Raw genomic sequence first — 21,071 nt, forward strand, 5'->3', positions numbered from 1 at the left:
AATAGGCGTCCATACACCATAGATGGCTTTTGACTTTTCATCAGGACCACCCCTCTGATTGCTCAGACAAAAGACATCCATTGTTCTCCTGTGATGGCTTATTTGTCCACTGTGGAAACGCATTGTTGTAAAATTCTGTTCCCTAACACAGATGACCAGAACTAGCAGGACATTTTGAGACTCTAAAAATATGGGAAACGTCTCACTCAACGCTGTTATTGAGAGAACAACGACAACATAATGATAAATATACTAGCTTATTGCACAGAACTCTACTTTGCTCATTCTTACCGTTCTTAACCTTGTGTACCACAGCAAGTACAACCAACCATGTATACACTCACCTGCACGAAGTGTAAAACCTCAAACCTCGCTGTCCCAGTATCCATCCAACTCTGCCGCAACTCAGCAAAGAACACGGCTTTGTTACAGAATGCACTGAACTGGACAGACAGGGATTTAGCCGCACAAGAGGTCCTCGTACTCAGCAGAATTCAGCCTGTTCTCTAGCACAACAGAGAAAACAACTCCCCAGCTCATGTAACAGAAGAGGTGAGGGGCGGCGGGCTTAGTGTCAGCAATTATGCCATCTTCAATATAATTATCACAATACTTTTATCTTGGAACTTTGGTAATAAATGCACGTATACTGTGTAATGGAGAAAACGCTTCAACTATTCCTGACGAGGCCAATGTTCGTATCCACACTTGTGTTTTTATCTGCCCGTCCTTCCAGAAGCTGTACCTTTTTAATTCTGCCCACAGAACAAGTTGTAGTTTTTAATGACACTATTCACTTTAGCATAATGGATTCAGAAATGGGAAAAAAAAAATATATTTCCCAGAGGGCCATTGCAGCTATAAGACCCCTCACTGGCAGCCAGACTGGTTTGTCAGGTCTCCGCAAGTAGAAACGTTTTCCCCTTAGACCCCACTATAGCTTCTCATACAGCCAGATCAGATCCCACACTTTGCACTGACAATTGGCAATCACCACGAAACCGTGTCTGCAAATTGGGGTTCTGATCTGGAATAAATCCTAGGTCATATGAAAAGGCTTGTTAAAGGGCCACTTTTGACTTTTAGAATTGTTAGTTCCAATAGGTAGCACTAGAGTTTGTCTCTCCAGGGAGCAAGGAGATGATTTTAATATTTCCGAGAGGGGCATTGCAGCTATAAGACCTCCTCACTGGTAGCCAGAGTGGTTTGTCAGGTCTCCGCAAGGAAAAAGTTTTCCCCTTCGACCCCACTATAGCTTCTCATAGAAAAATAGAAAGTCCAGCGCTGACCAGGTAACTTAAAAGTCCAAAAATGTATTGTAAAAATTATTAAAATCCAGCAAGTAATGGCTTGTATTATGAGGAAGCAGACAGGACAACGCGTTTCGACGCTCAGGTCTTAATCATGTTTGTCAGGTCTTCGCAAGGAGAAGGTTATTAGCAATTTCTAATTATTCCAACAAGATTTACAAAACTATTTTTATTTTAGGGACCACATCACAGTTAAAATGACTGAGGGGCCTATATAACAGAAAATACCCCAAAGCGACAATTTTAAAACTAAATTGCTCAAAACCACATCTAAGAAGTTTATTAACCCTTTAGGTGCGTCACAGAAATTAAAGCAATGTGGAAGGAAAAAAAAATTAATTTTACTTTTTACCACCAAATATTGCGTTTTCGTAAGGTAACAGGAGAAAATGGACCATAAAATTTATTGTGAGATTTCTTCTGAGTATACAGATACCCCATTTGTGGTGGAAAACTACTGTTATGGGCTTGGAAAGGAAGGAGCATCATTCAACTTTTGGAATGCAAAATTGGCTGGAATCCTTAGTGGATGCGTTTGGAGAGTCCCTGCTAAACAGTGGAATACTTACAAGTGACCCCATTTTGGAAATTAGACCCACAAGGAATTTAGATAGAGGTGTAGTGAGCCCTTTGAATCCACAGGTGCTTCACAGGCTTTTATAATGTTGAGCCATGAAAATGAAAAAAAATATATTTCCTACAAAAATGTTGCTTTATCCCAAAATTTTTCATTTTTACTGGGGTAAGAGGAAAAAAAATGGACAGTTCATTTTGTTTTGCTATTTCTCCTGAGTACACCAATACCTCATATGTTGTGGAAACACTGAAGCAGTCAAGGGAAGAAATGCCATTTGACTTTGAGTGAAAATTGACTAAAATAAATAATGGACGTCATATCGTGTTTGCAGAGCCCCCAATTTGCCTAAACAGTGCAAACCCCCCACAAGTGACCCCATTTTGAAGACTACACCCATCAATGAATTTATTTAGAGGTGTGATGAGCACCTTGACCCCACAAGTGCTTCACAGAATCACAGAATTTTTTTTTAATGTTGAGCTATGAAAATAATTATTCCCACAAACATGTTGTCTTTGCTCCAAATTTTGAAATTTCATAAAGAGAAACATGAGACAATGGACCATACAATTTGTTGTGCAATATCTCCTGCGTACACAGACACCCCCTATGTGATGGAAAACAACTGTTTGGGTGCATGGTAGGGTTCAGAAAGTAAAGCGTGCTACTTGAATTTTGAGGCGCCATTTTGGCTGGAATAGATTGCAGACGCCATGTGCCATTTGAAGAGTACATGACATGGCAAAACAGCAGAAACCCTCAAACAAGTGACCCCAATTCAGCAACTACAACTCTTAAGGAATTTATCTAGAGGTCTATTGACTATTTTTCACCCTCAGGCGATTCACAGAATTGTATAACATTAGACTGAGTAAATATAAATGTCAAATTTTTTGTCATTAAAATGTTGACTTGACTACAAGATTTTAATTTTCAAAGTGCAATAGGGGACAATAAATGGTACAATTTGTTACACAATTTCCCCTGAGTTCACCAATATGTGGTCGAAAATTACTTTTGAGTGGAAGGAGCCCATATTGTAGAGCAGATTTTGCTTAAATGGTTTGAGGGTGCCATGCCACATTGACAGACCCTCCCACCTAATTTTACAAAATACACCTCTCAATAAATTCATCTAGGGGTGCACGGATTATATTGACGCCACAGCTGTGGCACAGACTTTTATAACATTGGGCGGTGAAGAAAAATACATTTTTACCACAAAAATTTTGTTTCAGCCCCAATTTTACATAGGAAAATGGGTGACAATGGCACCAAAATGTGCCTTACAAATTCTGCTGAATGTGGCAACACCACAAATGTGGCTGTACAGTACTGCTGAGCCACATGTCAAGACTTGCGAGGGAGGGAAGGAGCACTATTTGACCCTTGGAGCACAGATTTTCCTAGAATAGTTAGCGGACTCCATAGACAGAGCCCCTAAGTGCCAGTAAAGCAGAATCTACCCCCCTTTACCCACAGGTGCAGTGACTATTTTTACTCCATGAGTGTTTTCCAGAAAAAAACCGCAATGGATGCTGCAGAGTCAAAATTGCAAATCTGCACATGTAGTGCCTGAAACATTGTAGTGCCCATTCATTGTGGCCAGCTTGTGCTTCAGGAAACAGCTCTCAAAAATGAAGAAGGCTCTCCTCATTACAAAAATGTGAAACATGGAAGCTAGATGTGGTTTAGACACCTTGTGGGGCTCAGAAAACAGGGATGCATTTGGATTTGGGAACGCAGATTTTTTCCTTTTGTTTTTGGGGAAGCCATGGTGCTTTCCAGAGGCTTTGGGTTACCAATAACATGGAAGCCCCCTATATTTCCTTTGACAGATGACGGCCCTGAGTGGGGATTTTTTTTATGGAAGGAGTTGAAGCTTTTATTGGGAACATTTTGGATTACATTTAACCTGTGCCCTATGCTGATTACTTACTTTGGGGGCTTCCATCCCCCTGGACAGCCGGGAGATCCCACTTGCGGTCGGCAGGAGCAGATCGTTGATAGCTTTGTATGGCCCCCGAGCAGATTTCCAAGGACCGCAGACAGTGATCCAGTCAGCAGCCGCACTTTTCTGGCTGCCGGCACTTTAAACTGGCCGAGCACGCGCCTGCACGTCCATTGCAGGCCAGGGTTCATCTGTGGGTGGAGCTAGCATGCAATGTGTTCCTGTCCCACAGATGAAGAGGAGTGTTTGCCAGGCCCCCAGCGTCCTCCAGTGCTGATGTCTGCCTGCATATTCCTCCAGGACCAGAACATGTATGCCCCACAGGCCCCCAGGGCCAGTATGTGTAGTCACCACATGGTCAGTATGTATATGCCCCCCAGCATCCCCCAGTAATGTGTATATATCCAACAGGCCCCAGCACCCACCAGTAATGTGTATACAGTGTCTTGCGAAAGTATTCGGCTCCTTGAATTTTTCAACCTTCTCCCACATTTCAGGCTTCAAAGATAAAGATAAAAATTTTAATGTTATGGTGAAGAATCAACAACAAGTGGGACACAATTGTGAAGCTGAACGAAATGTATAGCTTATTTTAAAATTTTTAAAAAAGTAAATAACTGAAAAGCCCCTTTAAGGTAATACTTTGTAGCGCCACCTTCTGCTGCGATTACAGCGGTAAGTCGCTTGGGGTATGTGTCTATCAGTTTTGCACATCGAGAGACTGAAATTCTTGCCCATTCTTCCTTTGCAAATAGCTCAAGCTGAGTGAGATTGGATGAACAGCAGTTTTCAGCTCTTTCCACAGATTCTCGATTGGATTCAGGTCTGGACTTTGACTTGGTCATTCTAACATCTGGATACGTTTATTTCTGAACCATTCCATTGAAGATTTTGCTTTATGTTTGGGATCATTGACTTGTTGGAAGACAAATCTCCGTCCCAGTGTCAGGTCTTTTGCAGACTCCAACAGGTTTTCTCCAAGAATGGTCCTGTTTTTGACTCCATCCATCTTCCCATCAATTCTAACCATCTTCCCTATCCATGCTGAAGAAAAGCAGGCCTAAACCATGGTGCTGCCACCACTATGTTTGACAGTGGGGATGGTGTTCAGGGTGATGAGCTGTGTTGCTTTTACACCAAACATATCATTTGGCATTGTGCCCAAATAGTTTGATTTTGGTTTCATCTGACCAGAGCACTTTCTTCCACATTTGGTGTGTCTCCCAGGTGGCTTGTGGCACACTTTAAACAACACTTTTTATGGATATCTTTGAGAAATGGCTTTCTTCTTGCCACTCTTCCATAAAGGCCAGATTTGTGCAGTGTACGACTGATTGATGTCCTATGGACAGACTCTTCCACCTCAGTTGTAGATCTCTGCAGTTCATCCAAAGTGATCATGGGCCTCTTGGCTGCATCTCTGATCAGTCTTCTCCTTGTTTGAGATGAAAGTTTGGAGGGACGGCCGGATCTTTGTAGATTTGCAGTGGTATGATACTCCTTCCATTTCAATATGATCGCTTGCACAGTGCTTCTTGGGATGTTTAAAGTTTTGGAAACCTTTTTGCAACCAAATCCGGCTTTAAACTTCTCCACAACAGTATCACAGACCTGCCTGTTGTGTTCCTTCGTCTTCTTGATGCGATCTGCGCTTTAAACAGAACACTGAGACTATCACAGGGCAGGTGTATTTATACGGAGACAATTGTGTCACACTTGTTGTTGATTCTTCCCCATAACATTAACATTTTTATCATTATGTTTGAAGCCTGAAATGTGGGAAAAAAGAGAATTTTGTTACTTACCGTAAATTCTTTTTCTTATAGTTCCGTATTGGGAGACCCAGACCATGGGTGTTTAGCTTCTGCCTCCGGAGGACACACAAAGTACTACACTTAAAAGTGTAGCTCCTCCCTCTGAGCTTGTACACCCCCTGGTAGCCAGTCCAAGCCAGTTTAGTGCAAAAGCTGAAGGAGAATAACCACCCACAAGTAGAACCGAGTAAGAACCGGAACAACCGGAGACTCTGTCCACGACAACAGCCGGTGATAACACACGGAACAAGAAAATTGCCAAAAGGCAACAGGGAGGGAGCTGGGTCTCCCAATGCGGAACTATAAGAAAAAGAATTTACGGTAAGTAACAAAATTTTCTTTTTCTTTATCGTTCCTTTGGGAGACCCAGACCATGGGACGTTCCAAAGCTGTCCCTGGGTGGGAATAAACAGAAAAAACTAAGAAGTAGGCGACAGCCGCCTGAAGGATGTGTCTGCCCAAGCTCGCATCTGCCGAAGCATGACTATGCACTTGGTAGTGCTTCGAAAAGGTATGCAGGCTAGTCCAAGTGGCAGCCTGACAGACTTGTTGAGCCGTAGCCTGGTGCCTAAAAGCCCAAGAGGCACAGACAGCTCTGGTCGAGTGTCCTTTGATCCCCGGCAGGGGAGGCAACTGAGTACTCTGGTAGGCGTCCGAAATAGTCGATCTAATCCAACGGGCCAAGGTCGGCTTAGAAGCAGAGAGACCCTTGCGCCGCCCTGTGGTTAGCACAAAAAGAGAGGTGCACCGCCTAAGCGCAGCGGTGCGAGCCACATAAATCCGGAGACACGCACCAGATCTAGAGTATGCAGTGCTTTCTCAAAGCGATGAACAGGGGCCGGACAGAAGGAAGGCAAGGAAATATCCTGGTTAAGGTGGAAGGGAGAGACCACCTTAGGAAGAAAGTCCGGGGTCGGACGGAGAACTACCTTGTCTTTGTGAAAAACCAAAAAAGGTGACTCCGAGGAGAGCGCAGCCAAATCAGAGACTCTCCTGAGAGAGGTTATGGCAACTAGAAAGGCCACCTTTTGAGAAAGACGATGCAAAGAAACCTCCCTAAGAGGCTCAAAGGGGGGTTTCTGCAATACCCTGAGGACCAAGTTAAGGTCCCAGGGATCCAAGGGCCGCCGATAAGGCAGAATGATGTGAGACGCACCTTGCATGAAGGTGCGGATCTGAGCCAGCCGGGCGAGACGCCGCTGGAACAGCACTGATAGAGCTGAGACTTGTCCCTCGAGAGAGTTGAGGGACAGTCCTAGCTGCAGACCGGACTGTAAAAAAGACAGAAGGGTCGGCAACGAGAATGGCCAAGGAGAATGGCCGGAAGAGCGACACCAGGACAGGAAAATTTTCCAAGTCCTGTGATAGATCTTGACGGAGGAAGACTTACGGGCCCGAGTCATAGTGGAGATGACTTCAGGAAGAATACCAGAAGCCGTCAAAATCCAGGACTCAAGAGCCACGCCGTCAATTTGAGTGCCGCAGAATTCGGGCGGAAAAACGGACCTTGCGAGAGCAGGTCTGGACAGTCCAGAAGATGCCACGGCATCTCCACGGACAGTTGGAGCAGGTCCGGATACCAAGCTCGCCTGGACCAGTCCGGTGCAATGAGGATGACTCGACGGCCCTCCATTCTGATCTTGCGCAGGACTCTGGGCAAGAGAGCTAGAGGGGGAAACACGTAGGACAGACAAAACTGGGACCAGTCTTGAACTCGAGCGTCCGCGGCGAAGGCCTGAGGATCGTGGGAGCGAGCCACGTAAACCGGAACCTTGTTGTTGTGACGGGATGCCATTAGGCCCACGTCCGGAGTGCCCCACTTGCGGCAGATTGACTGAAACACTGCCGGGTGCAGGGACCACTCGCCACCGTCCACGGATTGACGGCTCAGATAATCTGCCTCCCAGTTTTCTACGCCAGGGATGTGGACTGCAGATATGGTGGACTTGGAGTCCTCCGCCCATTGAAGAATGTGTCCCGCCTTGGTGATTGATGTAGGCAACCGCTGTCGCGTTGTCTGACTGGACTCGAATGTGCCTGCCCGCCAACAGGTGGTGAAAGGCTAGGAGAGCTAGAAGCACAGTTCTGGTTTCCAGCACATTGATTGAAAGGGCTGACTCGGACGGAGTCCAAGTGCCCTGTGCTCTGTGGTGGAGATGTACCGCTCCCTAGCCGGATAGGCTGGCATCCGTGGTGAGAATCACCCAGGACGGAGTCAGGAAGGAGCGCCCTTGGGACAGGGAGAAAGGTCGAAGTCACCACTGAAGAGAGCTCCTGGTCCGTGGCGACAGAGCCACTAACCTCTGTAAGGAGGAAGGCCGCTTGTCCCAACAGCGGAGAATGTCTAGCTGCAGAGGACGCAGATGGAACTGGGCAAAGGGAACCGCCTCCATGGAAGCCACCATTTGACCCAGCACCTGCATCAGGCGCCTGAGGGAATAACGGCGGGGCCTCAGGAGAGAGCGCACCGCTAGCCGGAGAGACTGCTGTTTGATTAAGGGCAACTTCACAAGTGCCGGAAAAGTCTCGAACTGCATCCCTAGGTACATGAGACTCTGGGTCGGAGTCAGAGTGGATTTGGGAAGAATGACAATCCACCCGAATTGGGCTAGGGTGGCGAGAGTGAGCGAAACATTCCGCTGACAGTCTGCGCTGGATGGACCCTTGACCAGAAGGTCGTCCAGATAAGGAAGCACTGCTAACCCCTGGAGGTGCAGGACCGCAATCACTGCCGCCATGACCTTGGTGAATACTCGAGGGGCCGTGGCTAACCCGAAGGGGAGAGCCACGAATTGGAAATGATCCTCTCCTATCGCAAAACGTAACCAACGCTGATGTGACACTGCGATTGGCACATGTAGATAGGCATCTCTGATGTCGATGGACGCCAGGAACTCCCCTTGGGTCATAGAGGCAATGACTGATCGCAGAGACTCCATGCGAAAATGCCGCACCCGGACATGCTTGTTGAGAAGCTTGAGATCCAGGATGGGCCGGAAGGTACCATCCTTTTTTGGAACTAGGAAGAGATTTGAGTAAAAACCTCTGAACCGTTCCTGAGCGGGAACTGGGACAATCACTCCGTTTGCCTGCAAGGACGCCACGGCCTGCGAGAAGGTGGCGGCATTGGAGCAGGGGGGAGTTTAGAGAAAAAATCTGTTTGGAGGGCTGGAAGAGAATTCTATCCTGTAGCTGTGAGATATGATGTCTCTCACCCACTGATCGGAGACTTGCTTTAACCAAGCGTCGCCAAAGTGGGAGAGCCTGCCACCGACTAAGGACGTGGCTGGAGCGGGCCGAGAGTCATGAGGAAGCTGCCTTAGTGGCAGAACATCCTGCGGTCTTCTGCGGACGCGCTTTTGGGCGCCAGTTGAATTTCTGATCCTTGGCTGAGTTAGCGGACAAGGCGGAAGGCTTAGAGGATGACCAGTTGGAGGAACGAAAGGAACGAAACCTCGATTGATTCCTACCCTGGGCGGGTTTCCTGGTCTTGGTTTGTGGCATGGAAGTACTCTTCCCGCCAGTAGCTTCTTTAATGATTTCATCCAGCTGTTCACCAAACAGCCGTGAACCAGCAAAAGGGAGCCCAGCAAGAAACTTCTTGGAAGAAGCATCTGCCTTCCACTCTCGAAGCCACAAAATCCTGCGGATAACAAGAGAATTGGCTGAAGCCACCGCAGTGCGGTGAGCAGCCTCTAGCATGGCAGACATGGCATAAGATGAAAAAGCTGAAGCCTGAGCAGTTAAGGTAACCATCTCAGGCATAGATTCCTTGGTGAGGGAATGCATCTCCTCTAGAGAAGCAGAGATGGCTTTGAGAGCCCACACTGCTGCAAAAGTCGGGGAAAACGCGGCCCCCGCAGCTTCATACACAGATTTAGCCAGAAGGTCAATCTGACGGTCAGTGGAATCCTTAAGTGAGGTGCCGTCAGCCACCGACACAACGGTCCGGGCTGAGAGCCTAGACACCGGAGGGTCTACCTTTGGGGAGTGAGACCACTCCTTGACCACCTCAGGTGAAAATGGAAACCGGTCATCAGAACCACGCTTTGGAAAGCGTTTGTCAGGGCAGGCCCTGGGTTTGGTCACAGCGGTCTGAAAACTGGAGTGGTTAAAGAACACACTCTTCACTCTCTTAGGCGAGGTAAACTGATGTTTTTCTGCCAAAGAGAGTTGCTCCTCTGACACTGGCGGATTGAGATCCAGCACAGAATTAATAGAAGCAATCAAATCACTAAGATCTGAGTCACCCTCAGAGAAATCGATGGGATACATAGCCTCCGAGCCCCGAGTGAGGGCATCCTCCTCATCTTAAGAGTCAGCTCTTGAGACAGAGCCGTGGGATGGGGAGGGAGAGGAAACCCTGCGCCTTCTCTTAGAAGGACGGGGTCTGGGATCAGATGATGAATCCTCCGTGAGCTCCGATGGATGGAGGTCAGAAGATAGGAGTCCTCTGTCAAGAGTATTAGAGGCACCCTGTGAGGGAGGCTGATGCATATTCATCAAAGTCCTGGACAAAAGTCCCATGGACTCAGCAAATGACTGGGATATGGACCTAGAAAAGGACTCTACCCAGGCCGGGGGTTCAGTCACAGGTGCAGCAGCAGCCTGAGAGACCACTGGGGGTGAGACTCCAGGCTGTGGCACCGCCAAGTTAGAGCAACCATCACAGTGTGGATAAATGCTCGGCTCAGGCAGCTTACATGCAGTGCATGCAGAATAAAGCTTTGGAGCCTTGCTCCTTGTGTGAGACATGCTGCTGGAGTGGGGGCTTTGCAGAGTATGAACCCCAGGGAGAATATACAGAGGTCCACAACCGAAGACTGGCTGTGGCTTACCAGACCGCTGAGCGCGGTGTTGTGTGCCCTCCAGATCCCGAAGCCAGGTCCCCTAGTGCGCAGCACCTCAGCAGAGATGAAGAATGCAGGATGTCCCAGAGCAGAGTGAACTCTGCCTGAGAAATGGCTGCCGGAGCGAAGAGAGGGGGCGGGACTAGGGGCGTTCCTATAAAAGAGCGGGAACTGGAGGGCTATAGAGACCTGCCGGGAAGGAGGGACGCCCCAGCAGTGGGGAGTGTCCCTCCCCTGTGTAGAACGGCCGCCGGGAGGAGCCGAACCTGTCCCGCTGCATGAGTGACATGCGAGGGCAGGAAAACGAAACTAGGCCTCCGGTGAAGCCGGGGCCTAAATTTAAGCGGCGAGGCCGACAAGCAGGCACCATCGGCGCGGTTCTCAGGCAAAAGCTAGAGAACCCGACGGAAAAGTTAAAAACAATCACATACAGCATACTCTCCCCTTACAATAAAGAACCGGGACCCCCAACATAAACGTCTCAGGTACTTAGCTGCTGAGACGCAGGGCCATGTCCCTGGGGATGAGTGCTCCGGTCCAACAGAATCCTGAAGGGGCTGTGGATGGAGACCGTACTCCTGCCAGGCATGGAGACCGTGCTGGCTCCCACTTCAAGCCAGAGCCCAGAAGGGATGGTGAAGGAGCGCGGCATGTAAGGCTTCAGCCTTGTAAATCAACCTTAACAACACCGCCGACACAGTGGGGTGAGAAGGGACATGCCGGGAGTCCAGACATGGACCCGCTTTTCTTCAAACTCTTTCCAAAAGTCAAACAAATCAGATGAGAATGCATGTGTGGATGTATGCCTCCTGAACACAAAGCGATAAACTGGCTAGGACTGGCTACCAGGGGGTGTATAAGCTCAGAAGGAGGAGCTACACTTTTAAGTGTAGTACTTTGTGTGTCCTCCGGAGGCAGAAGCTAAACACCCATGGTCTGGGTCTCCCAAAGGAACGATAAAGAAAGTTGAAAAATGCAAGGGAGCCGAATAAACTGTATCCCACAGGCCTCAGTAATGTGTATGCCTCCAACCGTCCCTCAGTAAGGTGTATGCCCTCTAGGCCCACAGCATCCCCCATTAGTGTGTATGCCCCACAGACTCCCAGCATCCCCCAGTAATGTGTATATTCCACTGGCCCCCAGCATCCCCCAGTAATGTGTATATCTTACAGGCTCCCAGTAATATGTATGCCCTTGAGACCCCCAGCTTCCCCCACTAATGTGTATATCCCACAGGCTCCCAGCATCTCTCAGTAATGCGTATGCCCCCCAGTAATGTGTATATCCCACAGGCCCCCAGTGATGTGTATGCCCCTGAGGACCCCAGGGTCCTCCAGTAATGTGTATGCCTCCAAGGCCTCCAGCCTCCCCCAGTAACATGTATGCCCTTCAGGCCTCCAGCGACCCTCAGTAATGTGTATGCTGCCATGGCCCACAGCATCCCCCAGTAATGTGTATGCCCCAGATGCCCAGTAATGTGTATACCTCATAGGCTCCCAGCATCCCTCAGTAATGTGTCTATCCCACAGGCCCCCAGCGTTCCCAAGTAATATGTATTCCCCCTAGACCTCCAGCATTCCCCCACTAATGTGAATTCCCCTAGTGACAGCAGCAATGTGTATGCCCTCCGTGCTGTATATCCCCCAGCCCCTCCTGTGACGTATATACAGCAGTGTCAGTGTGTGCATATACAGCAGTGTCAGTGTGCACTGTGCGGCCATATCTGTTAGTGACAGCCATCACGCTGCTCGCTCTGCACAGCCACCTGCCTGGGAGGAGCTGGAGACAAGCGGGGGAGGGGAGGCTGCTGCTGGCTTCCCCATATTAAAAATCTCTATAATGTGTCTGTGTGTGCATGTATGATGTGTGTCTATGCATGTCAGTGTATATGACTGTGTATATTTATGTCTGTTTGTATGTATTTTTGTGAATTTGTCTTTAAATATGTATGTGTACGTATCGGTGTATATGCGTGTCTGAGTGTGCATGGGGCCAACTGAGACTCTTTCACCCGGGGCCCACAAAAACCTGGAGCCGGCCCTGGACTCTATCGCTTATTTGATATAAAAAGAATTATACCTTCCCCCAAGATCTGAATTCTATTTCAATCTCATAAAACTCTGTAATCCTGTGGAAAGAGTAGCAGTTTACTAAGTACATTCACATTTGCTTTATCTGCTCTGCACAGTTGAAAAGAAGAAAATGCTTTGTTTAATCGGAGCCATTTTTTTATAGGCAAATATCTGGAAAACATTTGACAAGTACACATCCATTTATGCAAACAATGTGCCATTTCCCTAAATGTGCAACATTTTGGCTGAGAAGTCCAGTGCCTCTTTCCACCTGTTTTCCATCTACGGTATTTCCGCTCTCCTATTCCTTGTCTTTACAGAAGCCAGAGGAGGGAATGTGCTTCTTGCCAGTAGTCATACCACCACTAAACTTCACTTCTCTACTACATTCTGATTAGCTCCTGCAATTGGATGTTTGAGTAAGGTCATATCTGAGCGAAGCATCATAGTTTTGCTTGCCTAACCAGCGGCATATCCAAGGAGGGGCAGGCGGGGCAATTGCCCTAAGAGCAGCTGGTTGGTGGTGCAGTCAGCCACCTGATATGGCAGTCTGAGACGTTTACCCGGTAGCTGCATTTTGCCGGCCCCCGTAGTGGTTGTTGGCTATGCTCTGAGCTAGATGACATCAGAAGCGTGATCAGATCGAGTGATGACAGAATGAAGAGTGAGGGGAAAGATAGGTGCTTACATGAGGGGTGCTTATACAGAATAGGGAGGGAGGAGAGTTTGAGGACACATTTTGGTGAGGGAGGGGATGGGCACAGACAGTATGAGAGGGGCCAGACAGTATTGGGACCAAGGGTGGGGGATGTATGGGGACAGAGTATTGGGGAGCGAGGCGAATAGGATAGGATAGGCGCGGACACAGTATAGTGAGTGGGGGAGGGGATTTGGTGATACAGAATGAGGAGCAGGGGGAGGAATGTATGAGGGACACAGTATGAGAAGATGGGGGGGGATATATGCCCACTGTGTGAACACAGTATGGGGTACAGGGAGGGGGAAGGGAGAAATTTAAGGAAACAAGATATAGAGCAAGGGAGAGATGGGCGCAGACAGTATGGCGAGTGAGGAGAGACATGTATTAGGAAACAGTATGTCGGGTTATGTATGAGTACAAAGTATGAGTACAAAATATGGCGAGCGAGGGGAATGGAATCGGACACAGTATGGGGAAGGTGTATGTGTGAGGAGACCGTATGGAGTAAGGAAATAACTGTGCAGAAAACACATGGTAAGTGGGGGGTGGGTGGGTTTAGAGGAGACAGTATGAGGAACGGAGCAGCCTTTTGATGGAATTAATGTGAGTAGACATTATGAGAGGGATAAAAGGGTTAGTGGGCACAGAGTAGAAACTGGATAGTGCACGTGCGTGTGTACTGGTGATATAGAAAGAGAACATCATAGGAGGGGGTGAGGGGAGATAGTGAAACGGCACAGCCAAAGAAGTACAGTATGCAGAGGAGGGGCAGAGTGTGATGAGGGGGCCCAGAATAAAAACTGGACAGTATAGGGGGACCCAATGTCAGAGGAGAAAGGACAATGTGAAAGGGGGCCCAGTATGGAATGGAGGGGCCCCCCCCAGTATGGAAAGGAAGAGGCATTTACCATAAGAGGGACAGTGTGAGCATCATATTTTGTGCAGGGAACACAGTGATGGTCAATTATTTATTCAGGGGAAAAGCGTAGGGCAGGTATTGTTTTATTCAAGACATTATAATCATTCTGCTGTTTTTATGGGCATCATGTTGGGAGATGCTGAAAAAGACCAGAGAAGATGAAAGTCTGCAAATACGAGCTGTCAATGTGAAAGACATCATGTCGTCTAAACAAGATGAAAAAAAGAAAGTACAACCACGATCAGAGACGTCAACTATAAAAGGTACCTGGATGTAAATGATTATTTGTGATACCAATTGTTATCAGTACTGTGGTTCCTGTATAGTCTGCAGTCTGATAATGGCTGATAACGCCCAGTATGTTCTTGCTATTGTTAATGACATACTGGAAGTTGTAGGTTCATGTGATACAAACAATATATGGGTCTGACATGACATTACAATTGATGCACCATGTACTATTACTTCTGTTGATGTATTTCTGTACTGATGAGGGGTGTGATAGTGATGTGTTCTTGTGCGGTTATTAGTTCGGATCCTTTACACATGTAAAATCCGTAACTTGTCATATTAGGTGATACATGGCTATGTTAATAAAGTATTGTGCTGTCTGACAGGTTAGGGGTTCTTATGGTTTTATTTGTTAGGAGCATTAAACGGATTGTATCAATTTGTGAGGAAAGTCTACAGTCCCTCTGTGACTACAAACGTCTGAATTCTCACAGCACACAAAACTTCACACTGCCAGGATTCTCTGATGCCAGCGGTGAGAGTGGAAGGTCACAAAACTACACCTATACGAATTAGATACATGCGGTTACGTGCAAACTAGACAAACGAGGGTAGTAAATCGCATTCTTGTGCTCACATGACCGTCCACTCTTGCCACCGGCACGGGACAATCCAAAAAAAAGTGTGCAGTGCGCATGCTGTGAGAATTCGATGCCCATGCCCAATTAGAACAGTGTGTAATATACTCACTGTCAGGATTCAGCTCCACTTGTTGGTTCCATCAATCATCACATGGCCACTCCACTCATATGCGATTGTCATACTTATGGTTACATGACATCTAACTTTTCTTCCCGCTTCTTTCCCTGGGTGTTTGACGTAACAGTAATCAGGACTCTACCTGGCATTTGCAAAGGAGTGCAAAGTTCTTCGTATAATGGTATAAGGGGTAGAACCCTACTTCAGTAGCTTGCATTGGGACTGGAGTGCCGCATTCCCTTTTCAGCAGACTGATCAAAGAGACCCAGGAACTAACAAGCCACCACCACTTATGTATCAACTACTGCCTACAATTATCTTCACAACACAGTTCTAAGATTTTCATGCAAAAACATGTATCCAAATTTACTACCTGTGGAAGGTTCAGCTTGCTCGTTTGCCCACGTTTAATATTGCGTAAGCTGTCCTTTAAGGTTCCTTTCAAATATTTGTCTTTTTCAATTGGATTTCATTAAAAAAAGAATCGGTCAGCAGATTTTTGCTATGAAATCTGTGCTTTATACAAGACGTCTGTATCTGTAATATGCAGGCACAGTGCCCGCTCTCTCTTTTATTATATATTCTTTTTGCCATTGAGACTAATTTAAAGCCATATAGTCCATAAAGGAGAGGGGGTTACTTGCGCGATACATATGCGATCACGTCTTCTAGCTTGACTGACATACCTATCCTCTATTTGGATTAATATACATATTTACCTTTGCCCTCTTTAAAGATGGCCGCGACTGAGGTGCGCGTGCGTAGTGGCATCCACGGGTGAGAGTCTCCCGACGGCGGCTTCCTGAAACAGGATGGGGTGGACATAGTGTGACAACACTAATGTCCGCGTCATTTCCAGGAACGCCCCTTGACCGAGCCTCTGCAGTGTGTTCCGCCCCACACGTGACCACAATTGGACTACAGGTATTTAATATCAATATAAAAACTCCTCTCCTGCTCCACACCATGTCACAGCCCCCCAAAGAAGACCACGAAACGCGTTGGGACGCGTGGGCTATCTGGTTTATGCTCTCAAAGATGGGTAAGCACTTGCTAATTTATAATTTAATATGATGTGTTATGCTGGATTAGTTTCACTCTGTGCAGCGGATGTATTGTTTACTTCATGCTGGTTCATGATGAGAATCTCCACTTGAAGCCTCACTGTCCTTGCAGAGGAATGGGTCTGATTAAGTTGCACCTAGTGACTTCTCCAGCATACACCCCTCATCTTTTTCCTGCATGTATTTGCGGTGATACCTATTTCCTTATCTGGAGACACTTCACTTTTCTACCTGTATGATTATAACTATTTATATATTACTGTCTTTTGTAAATTTTGTTTTGAAATTTTAAGTCTTTTTGTGAAATAAAGATTTTGATTTTACCAGAATCAGGACTCTCTGGAGTTTCTTTTGTTTACTGACAATATTGGTCTTGTATCTCCCTTATTGTTCTCATATTTAGAAAAAAAAATTAAATAATCACAGCATACTGTAGTGGTGAAAACACAGAATTCAACCATGTGTCACATGCCTCCTGTGCAGTTTACATAAACTGAGTTTTATCATTAGGAAATTGACTAGCTGGCTCCTGCCATGTTGTCCAACTCTGCCCCATCCTGTGATTTTCAGATGACAGTCTATATACATTGCACATAGAGAGCCTGGTGTGGGCAGGGTTAGCTTTTTCAGCTCTGCTGCATGGCTAAAGTTAAAAACTGACAGAACGGCTGCACCCAGTAATTGAACTGCTACATTGTTGGATTCAGGGTCTCTCTGCCTACATCATGCGGCTCACAGATGAGGTAGCAAAAACCTGCTGACAGATTCCCTTTAAGAATTTTGTACTGCATCTGTGTTGCACTGTTTATTGCTGGCTGAGTGCGAGTCAGTGGTTTTGCTATGTTGAGTAGAGATGAGCGTACCACAGGCTCGAACTCGAAAAATGACGTGAAAATGTTCCTGGTATCGCGCTGTGCTGGTGTCTGAGTGATACGCAGCATTGTGTGTGCTACGCTATAGACCCCGTTACACGCAACGACATCGCTAACGAGATGTCGTTGGGGTCACGGAATTCGTGACGCACATCCGGCCTCGTTAGTGATACGTACGAGCGACTGCTAACTATGTAAAATATTCACCAAATCGTTGATTGTTGACACGTCGTCCATTTCCTAAATGTTGTTGCTCGTGCTGGACGCAGGTTGTTCATCGTTCCTTAGACAGCACACATCGCTAAGTGTGACACCCCAGGAACGACAAACACCACCGTACCTGCGTCCTCTGGCAACAAGGTGGGCGTGACTTCTACGCGGCTGCTCTCCACCCCTCCACTTCATTTGGATGTCTGCCATGTGACGTCGCTGTGACGCCGCATGAACCGACCCCTTAGAAAGGCTGTTCGCCGGCCACAGTGACGTCGCTAGGAAGGTAAGTACGTGTAACGGGGACTAACGATATTCTGCGCCACGGGCACCGAATTGGCCGTGACGCACAAACGACGGGGGAGGGTGCTTTCACGAGCGACATCGCTAGCGATGTTGCTGCATGTAAACCCCCCCTAAGTATGTGATCGGCTCAGATTTGACTTATATCCTGCGTTCTCAGTTGTAATGTTCATAGAGACATTGAAAAGGAAAAAAAAACAACAAAAAAAAAAAAAACCAAAACCATCCACCCACCTCCGGAAGTGTTTTGCTGTGGGCTGAAAGCAAAACATTTCCGGAGGTTGGTGCTTTTGTTTTACATTTCTCTGTGAACATAAATTTTGTGTTCCCAGATGTAAAGTCAAATTTGAGCCGATCACAGACTTCCCGCAGCGCGCACTCTGCTGTGCATAACTCAGACACCAGCACAGCGCGATACTCACCAGAGACATTTTCACGTAATTTTCCGAGCCCGAACCCTGAGCCTGTGGTTCGCTCATCTCTATTGGGGAGTTTTACGCTTATCTGCCTTTTTTTTAGCTCTGTACATATCACAGTTGAATGTGCAGGAAAAACAAAGCCTTTAAAAGCCAAATGGCACAAAATGTTTAATGTAACCGAATAGTAAAAATTATTTTTTGCCAAAAATACAAGCATTTAACTAAAAAAAAAAGTCCCCAAAGTCTTCTGCAATTATGTTGGTAGGATTTCTTCATATATAACCCTACAGAAAGGCTATGATGTATAATCGTGCAAACATATGTCTCCAATAATAGAATGCACACTGCATAGACTTTTTTTTTAAACTGTAAGCCTGAGTGTGGCTTAGTGCAGTGTAGTAAGCGGCCTCATACATACCTTTTTATGTCCTGTAAGACCACTAATTTACTACATGACAACGAAACAGGGTGGAAGAGTGGAAGATGTCAGCAGATATGGGGATAATCTAATCCTGCATATGACACACACACACACAGCTCTATAGATCACTATGACTAGCATGGGCCACCAACCTCCCCAAAAAATTGACTAAATGACATATGTGGAGGTAAGGTATATAGTCATGTGCTTCACTATTCTTGTTTTTGCCTTGGTTTGGAACACACCTTTAATCCCTAGAATAATAGTTATCTTCAAGCATGTGGCATTCTTAAAGGGTCCTTCCTTTTTTTCTTCCCCAATTCACAAATTACTCATTACCACTTCTGTTAGCTAGAAACAAGCTATGCAGAAATGTTTTAACACCATTGGCTATAGATTGTGGTGAGGAGATTATTAATTAGCAAAGAAGTCAAATTTTATTAATTGTATACAAATCGGGACATATTGTCCACGCTGAAATCATGATGGACATGAAACATCAAAAACTCCTAGCTGCGCTTCAAAAATAGGGAATATATTTCAATGCAAACAACAGCAACTATATTGTCCAAGAGACATTTGACAAAAAAAAAATAAGAAAATACAAAAAAGTAAAAGTGGCATGTGACTTCAGTCAGCCAAGTGCAAAGTATATACATCCTCATGTGGAAAGTTTGGATTTTTCCCTAACGTAAGGTGCAGCATACTTATTAGGGACCACAATTAACCAAGCTGTGATAATCATTGGGTCAATCTCCATGATATGAAAAAAGGCTATATAAACCGTAGAAAGAGTAGTGCCAAGAATATAAAATAAAGTTCAGAGTGACTCCTGTTAAGTCGTCAATACTGTGTATTTCGCCATGACCGGTCTACCAGGCCCTCACAATTATTGGTCCATGTTTAGTAATGCCTCGAAGTATTGCTTAAGATCAATTCTGCAGGAACAGGACGCTCCTCAGGGTGTAGCCAGATGACCGGGACAGATGTTCCTTTTATTGCTAATTGAAGTCTAGATCTGAAGAGATGACCGGACTTAGTGTGCATCACTTTCCCACAGTTCGGAGGAGATGAACAGGTTCAGGTCAGTCACACGCTCTTCACATCTGCAATGGTAACCAAGATAAATGGTATAAACCACCACCACACAGTGTGCACCTTATGTAATTTCTCATAGACATCTCACCTCCACCTGTCAAAATCAGACACTGCAGAATATCAGAGAGGGAAACTATTCCTTTGGCTACATCATTGTCATCCACCACCACCAGCCTGTGCACCTAAGAAGAAAAGTGATAATCAAGTCAAAGGTCCTGAGGTTTTAACAAAATGTACAGATTAGTTGTATATGTATTATATAAAAACAAACAAAATTGTTTAATTGCCCCACAGATGGTTATATGGCCCCTCCTGTTTACAAAGCTTTGGCAATGATTAACTATGAGCAAGCATTAAAATACTCTGGTGCTCGATACTCAAATCCAGGAAATCGGCCTGCTCAGGTTGCTCAACCCGAGTAACGCGTATAGTGGACGTTAATGGGAAGCTGGCACATTTTTCTAGCAGACACTCCCAGGAGGTCTGGGGAAGGGCAGTAAAATTGTTGAAATGGAAGGAAAACGTGCTCAAATGGAATGGCAACAGCATATGGAAGATGCCTGGACACATCTCTGACTCCCAGGGAGCTGCAGGGAACAATGTTGTTGTGAGTATTAGGCCTAAAGGCCCAGTCACACAACGACTTACCAGGGATCCTGACAATGATACATCCTGATAAGGATCACTGGTAAGTCGCTAGGAGAGATGTCACACAGTCAGGCCTAACCACAGACACAGTAACGATACAGGTCGCAGTAGCGACCTGTATAACGATCTCGGCAGTCATTGGGACCCTGTCACACAGTGTCAAACACAGCGATGCGTCCTGTCCAGAATGACATCGCCTTTGAAGAAAATGGTCCGGACCATGCTGCAACGACTAGTGATCTCACAGCAGGGGTCTGATCGCTGGTAGATGTCACACATAACGAGATCGCTGGCGAGATCGTTGCTGCGTCACAGAAACTGTGACTCATCAACGATCTCGTTAGCGGTCTCGTGTGTGACGGGGCCTTAAGCCACACGGCATGAATATCGGTGCGAGTGGAGAGCGATTTAAAAAAATCGCCTAATAAGACCGAGAAAACAATCGAAGCATGCTGAGATTGTAATGCGAGCCTCTCTCTCTCACATCCATTCAAGTCTATGGGGCGACGAGAGAAAAATTGCACTGCACTCGCGGTACACCGGTGTACCGCGAGTGCAGTGCGAGAATAGCAATAGCCGGCTACGGAGGAGAGAGGGAGAGAAATCCCTCCCTCCCCTCCTCAGTGCCAGCCCGACCCCCGCAGCTGAGGTCCGCTCGCACGGTCGGACCTCAGTCGCAGGGACACTCGCCTCTGCTGTACTGCCAGCATGAGCCAAGTATAGTGCAATGGGATCACAGTAATCCCCGTGTGGCCCCAGATTTACACTATTTTTACAGATTGACAATAAAACATACCAAACCGAAGAAAACCTGGATTTTAAGAGGAAAAAATGTTAGGAAACATTCCTTCCT

At 46.5% G+C, this 21,071-nt stretch overlaps 1 protein-coding gene across 2 annotated transcripts in view; it reads right to left on the reverse strand.

Moving 5' to 3' along the window:
• Positions 1-18,883: 18,883 nt before the first annotated feature.
• PRKAG1 (protein kinase AMP-activated non-catalytic subunit gamma 1) overlaps positions 18,884-21,071 on the reverse strand; it is a 61,372-nt gene continuing 59,184 nt past the window's right edge. For both annotated transcript variants that reach the window (XM_075334406.1, XM_075334408.1), the window contains exons 12-13: positions 19,659-19,752; positions 18,884-19,578 (exon numbers count right to left, since the gene is read on the reverse strand). In XM_075334406.1, the coding sequence (XP_075190521.1) occupies positions 19,562-19,578; positions 19,659-19,752 (111 nt within the window). In that variant the 3' untranslated portion in view covers positions 18,884-19,561. The remainder of the gene's footprint in view (positions 19,579-19,658; positions 19,753-21,071) is intronic.

Source organism: Anomaloglossus baeobatrachus, chromosome 2, assembly GCF_048569485.1.
Source record: "Anomaloglossus baeobatrachus isolate aAnoBae1 chromosome 2, aAnoBae1.hap1, whole genome shotgun sequence".
Taxonomy (NCBI): domain Eukaryota; kingdom Metazoa; phylum Chordata; class Amphibia; order Anura; family Aromobatidae; genus Anomaloglossus; species Anomaloglossus baeobatrachus.